The sequence below is a fragment of the Talpa europaea genome (assembly GCF_964194135.1).
Source record: "Talpa europaea genome assembly, chromosome: 7".
In the NCBI taxonomy this organism is placed as follows: domain Eukaryota; kingdom Metazoa; phylum Chordata; class Mammalia; order Eulipotyphla; family Talpidae; genus Talpa; species Talpa europaea.
In genome coordinates, this window is record NC_140074.1 from 154,454 (window position 1) to 159,596 (window position 5,143).

General features: G+C 74.9%; 1 protein-coding gene across 1 annotated transcript; it reads right to left on the bottom strand.

Annotated features, from left to right (window-relative positions):
* Positions 1-710: 710 nt before the first annotated feature.
* Positions 711-3,308, bottom strand: PTGDS (prostaglandin D2 synthase). The gene is made up of 7 exons (XM_084237295.1): positions 3,120-3,308; positions 2,451-2,590; positions 2,240-2,316; positions 1,683-1,790; positions 1,505-1,606; positions 1,136-1,161; positions 711-843 (listed from the first exon to the last, which is right to left on the bottom strand). The coding sequence occupies exons 1-6, from the start codon at positions 3,228-3,230 to the stop codon at positions 1,136-1,138; spliced, it is 564 nt and encodes a 187-aa protein (XP_084093421.1). The 5' UTR covers positions 3,231-3,308; the 3' UTR covers positions 711-843.
* Positions 3,309-5,143: the final 1,835 nt, after the last annotated feature.

A 5,143-nucleotide genomic window follows, 5' to 3' on the forward strand; every position in this document is an offset into this window, starting at 1 on the left:
CTGGCCCCCCGCCCGCCTGCCCGCCCGCCTGGGCAGGCCCCCAGACGCCCTCCTCCAGGAAGCTCCCCCGGAAGCGCATCCTCAAGAGCGTCCACCCTCCGTGCCGAGGCCCCGGGGGGCCACGGTGGACACCACTTGCTGAGCGGGGCGGGCCTGGGACGGCCGCTGGGCTGGACGCCCAGGCTGGCAGGAGGTGGGCCCGGGCTGTACAGGGATCCGTGGCCCTGGCCAGCAGGGTGGGGGCCGCCAGGCAGCCACGCCATTGGCCTGCCCCGCGTGGCGGATGATCACTCCAGCCAACTTCCTCGTTGTCCCCAGGAACCCCTGCCTCGGCCCTGATCCTGCTAATCCTGCGCCTTCAGAAGCCGTCGACGCACGGCCCCCGGGCCAGGCCCCCCACCCCCCACCCCCCACCGGGGCCGAGGGAGCGCGGGCACCGGACCCAAGCCGGCCTGGCTGCGGCCGAGGGAGCGTGGCGGCGCGGGCGGCCCCGCGGTCAGGTGCAGGGGCCGCCGGCGCTGACAGTCTCGCAGGGGAGCCGATGCCACACCGACGGCAGGACACCCCGAGGCCAGCGGGCCCCGGGGAGCAGGCGCGCCGGGGCCGGGCCCGAGCCCTGATGTGCGGGGCACGCAGACCGACAGACAGAGCAGGCGGACGACCGCGTCCAAAGTTTATTTCTCAGCCGGATGAAGCCGCGGGCAGGGGTGGGGGGAGGCGGGCGGGGGGCTTGGGGCCTGGAGGAAAAGCGCCAGCCGGGTCCTGGGGGCCGAGGGCACCCGGCCAGGGGGCCTGCCGTGGGCACAGCTCCTCTCGGGTCCAGCGTCCAGTCTGAGGCCGCCCCTGCTCCAGAAGCCTCCGTGGTCTCTTCGGCCTGCGGGCTCCCCGGGCCCCCCACAGCCCCACCCCCACCCCTTCTCGCCCCCAGAAGCCTCAGGGCAGCTCGGTGGAGTCCCCCCGCCCTGGGAACCGGGGTCTGCCTGGGCCCACCCTGCTCCCCGCACCAGCCGCGCCCGCTTGCCCACCCGCCCCCGGGTGCCCGGCCGGCTCTGGGCGCAGCCCCGCCCTGCACAGCCCCGGGGAGGGCCGTGTCCGGAGGGCCGGGCGGGCGGGGCGCGCGAAGCCCCTCACTCACCTACTCGGGCTCCTCCAGGCACTTATCTGCCGGGAAAGAGCCAGTCGGCTGCCTGCGCCCCCTCCCCGCACCCCTGGGGAGTGAACCCCCAAACACAGCCTCCTTCGCACCCCACCGTCCCAGCCCCCCGGCCCTGCTCCTCCACCTTGCCCCAGAGCCCGGTCTGGCCGGCGCCCCGTGGGCCTGGGCAGTGCTGCTGGCCCCACCCGGCCGGGGCCCCGGAGTCCCGAGGGCGCGGGGCTCTGCGCAGGGGGCGGCCGCGGGCGGGAGGCCCAGCGCGGGGGACGGCCAAGCCCACACAGGGCCCGGGCCACGGAGCCCAGCCCGCCTCCCCGGAAGCGGTGGCCGCCCCCAGATTAGCGCCCTCACCCGGCGGCGGCAGCAGGACAATGGCCTCCTCTGTGAAGCCTCGGGCCTTGGCAAAGGCGGTGAACTTCTCCTCCAGGGCGGGCCCGGGGCTCTGGCTGCGGCCTGGGCAGGAGGGGGGCCTCAGAGGGTCTGCGCCCCGCCCGCCCCCCTCCCCGCCCCGCCGGGCCGCGGCACCTACTGTAGAGCGTGGCCATGCGGAAGTCCAGCCCGGGGCTCTCGGTGTAGAGCAGCGCGTAGCGCCCGTAGTCCGTCTCCGCCACCCCCAGCTCTTGGGTGCTGCCCTTGTCTGGGGCCGCGGGACAGCGGGGTTGGGCGCCTGCTCCTCCCCGCCTGGGAGAGGGGCGCCCTGCTGGGTGGGGCCGGCCCCCCTGCCCCCCAGGGCGGACAGCCGCCCCCCACTTCCTGGCTGCACAGCCAGGGAACACTCGGGGTCTAGTGTCAGATGTCTCGGGGCGTCAAGAACCACGTCCATCAGAAAATTAGGGGTTCCCGGTGCAGCCAAACCTCCCGGGCCGGCTCCCGGAGGGCACCACCCCCGGGTCAGCGGGGAGCGGGCGGCCGGGACACCCGGGCAGGAGGAGCTGGGGACACACCCTCAGGGGCTGGAGGGGCCGGGGCTGGGGGGGGGGGGGCAGACGCGGGCCCCGGCCGGGCTCGGACTCGCCGACCCCAGGGGCCTCCAGGCCACCCCCTGAGCCGGGCGGGGCGCGGGTGTGGCCCCGGGCGGCCACTCACAGGGGCTGGTGTAGCTGTAGCGGCCGGCGGCGGCCGAGGGGCGCAGCAGCATCGTGCGGGTCTCACACTGGTTCTTCCTGCGGGGGGGTCAGGCTCCGGGTCAGGGGTCGACCCGCGGGTCACCCTCTGGGTCCGGGGTCACCTGGGGAGGTCCCGGGACGGCGGCCGGGGTGGGGCGCGCTGGCCCCCGGGAGCCCGGCCGCCGTCCCACCTGAGGAAGGTGACGGTCACGTTGAGGCCGCCGTCCTCGGCCGGGGTCACCTCCGACCTGCACACGAACAGCTTTGCCTTCTTCTCCCGGAGCCAGCTCGAGTTGGAGGCGAGGCCCGTGGTGAACCAGCGCCCCAGAAACTGTGGCGAACGAGTCCCAGGGTGGGCCTGGGCCGGGCGAGACCCTCCGGGATGACCTGCGCGGGCGCACCTGCCCGGCCCGGCCCCCGCCGCCCCGCCGAGGCCCCGCCTGGGGTGGGCCCCGCGGGCTCCGCCTGGCTCCCGGCTGTGGGGTCTAGCGAGGCTCGGGAGGGGCCGCGGGCGCACCCCAAGGGCCGGTGTGGGGCGTGCTCCCCCCACGGTCCCCGAGCGCCACCCCCGACCCCCGCTTGGGCCGGAGCCGTGCCGGGACCCGGGGGGCGGGGAGGAGGGGAGCTGTCCGCTCCCCGCTCTGTGCCCGGAGGGGCGAGCGCACCCATGGGTCTGCCTGTGCCCGCGCGTGGGCGTGCCAGCGAGGCCCCCCCTCCGGGCAGCCTCCGCGGGTGCCCGGCCCACCCTGGCTCAGCCCTGGGCCGCTCCCCCCTTCCCGGGGAGACAGCTGGGCCGAGGAGAGAGCCCCCTCCCCGACAGAGCCCTGTCCTGCCTCAGGGCCCGTGGGGGGAGCCCTCACCTTGTCCTGCTGGAAGTTGGGCTGCAGGGGCACCTGGGCCTGGGTCTGGAGGACCCCCAGCAGGACCCCCAGCAGGACCAGCCCCCGCCACAGCCTGTGCCCAGCAGCCATTCTCCCCGCGCGGGACTGTCCCAGGCCTGGGGCCAGCAGTGTGTCCGGGGCCAGGGAGGCTGCAGGAGGAGCAGAGGCTCCGGGGAGACCCCTATTTATGGGCCTGCCTTGGCCTCCGACCAGGGCCAGGGCCAGCCCACTGGAAGCGCGTGATGCTGGCGCCGGCAGCGCCTCCCGCCAGCCTCGGCCCGGCCTCCCGCAGAGCTTATGTAAGCGCTCCCCGCTGACCCCCGGACCGCGCTGCGGGCGGGCCAGGCAGAGGCCCCTGCTGGTGGCGCTCAGGGCCCCAGAGGCCCGCCGCGGAGCCGGGGGCAGGTCTCCGGGGCTCTGTTGGCGCCCGGCTGCGGCCGGCACGCCTCCTCTCTGGGCCCCGACCCGGGAGGGCGCAAAGCCCGGCTTGCTCCGAAAGGCCCGGTGGCCCCGGGGGTGCGTGAAGCCTGGGCCAAGGTAAAGAAACCGAATCTGCCCCGACAGGGAGCGGGCCTCAGCCACCGGGCCCCGCTGGTGCCTCCCCCCGGTCGGCCTGGGCCCTCCAGGCCGGGCACAGGCCCGTCCCTCCCTCGTGACCGCTGCCACCCTGGCCGTGCCGCCCGGGTGCGGTCCTGCTCACGCACAGCATCTTCCCCAGAAGAGGACACGGGTCCCCCGGCCACCTCACGGAGGGCCGCCTCCCTCCAGAAGCCTCCCTGGGTTGGTGGCCATCTCAGAGGTCCTGGGCTTTGTCCACAACTGGCACGTGTTCCCCAGCCCTCTGCTCCTGCCCGAGGCCGCCGCTGGGGGTCAGGGGGTCAACAGCTCTGACCAAGGTGAGTGGGGTGGGTGTGAACCTGGGCTGGGGGCCTGGAGGGCGCGGCTCTGATCCTGGAGGGAGATGGAGCTGGGAGGAGTTGCAGTGGGGGACGGGGGCTGGTCACCTCCAGGCATGGCCGTAGCCCACAGGCGGCCTAGGCTGTCTGGGCCTGGCACTTGCCCGGAAGCTGGACCCTTGGCAGCCTGGCCTCTGGTTTGGAACGGCCCCAGGACTGTCTGCAAATGGCTGGGAAGAGGCGTGGGGTCAGGTTGGCGCCCACCTGGGCTGGCAGGCCAGGCCCCACGCACAGGTCCTGTGGGCCTGACCTCAGCCCCCGCGGGCACTGCCCCAGCTGGGCCCTCTGGGAGTGTTGCCAGTGGCCCAGGTGCAGATCTGGGCGCCTCTCAGGGTGGCAGGGACAGGAGAGGAATACAAGGGGAGGTTGGGCCTGTGCTCTGGATGCTGGCTCAGCCCTGGCGCCCCTCGGCCAGGGCGGTGCCACGACTCCCTCAGGCGAGGCCCCTGGGCTGGGGGGGCTCTTGAGCAGTGGAGCGTCCTGAAGGGCCCTTGGAAACCTTCCCTCCAGGGCACCTTAGGGGTCAGCCCTACCTGGCCAGGAGGAGGGGACGGCCCATGCCCCTCTTGGAATTGGGCCCGTATGTGCCCAGGGCCAGCTGTGAGGAAGGCGGCGGGAAAGAGCTGGCCAGTCCACGGCTGCACCTGGCCCCGGGGGCTTCTGGGCTCTGGAGCTCAAGGCTGCCCCTACGTGGGGTCCCGCACGGGATGCTCTCCGAGCCTCTGCCCGGTGCAGGCTCTTCACGCCCGCCCAGGAAGCCTGAGGTGCCCCACTGGCAGGGCGGGGGGGGGGCGCAGCGGGAGGCTGGGGCCCGGGAGGGGGCTCTTGGTCACGGCCAGCAACGGCCCTGCCCTGTCCCTTCCGGGTCCCACCTGGAGGGGTGCCTGCCAGACCTGTGCCCAGGAGGGCCTGGGCCTGAGCTCCCATCTCCCCGGCCCCCGCCCACCCTGCACCCCCACCCCCAGGGGCTGTGCCCATGCGAGGACTTGGTGTCTCCTGGGCCAAGAGCCCTGAGGAGACCCCCGCTGGGCCTGGATGGAGCCCCTG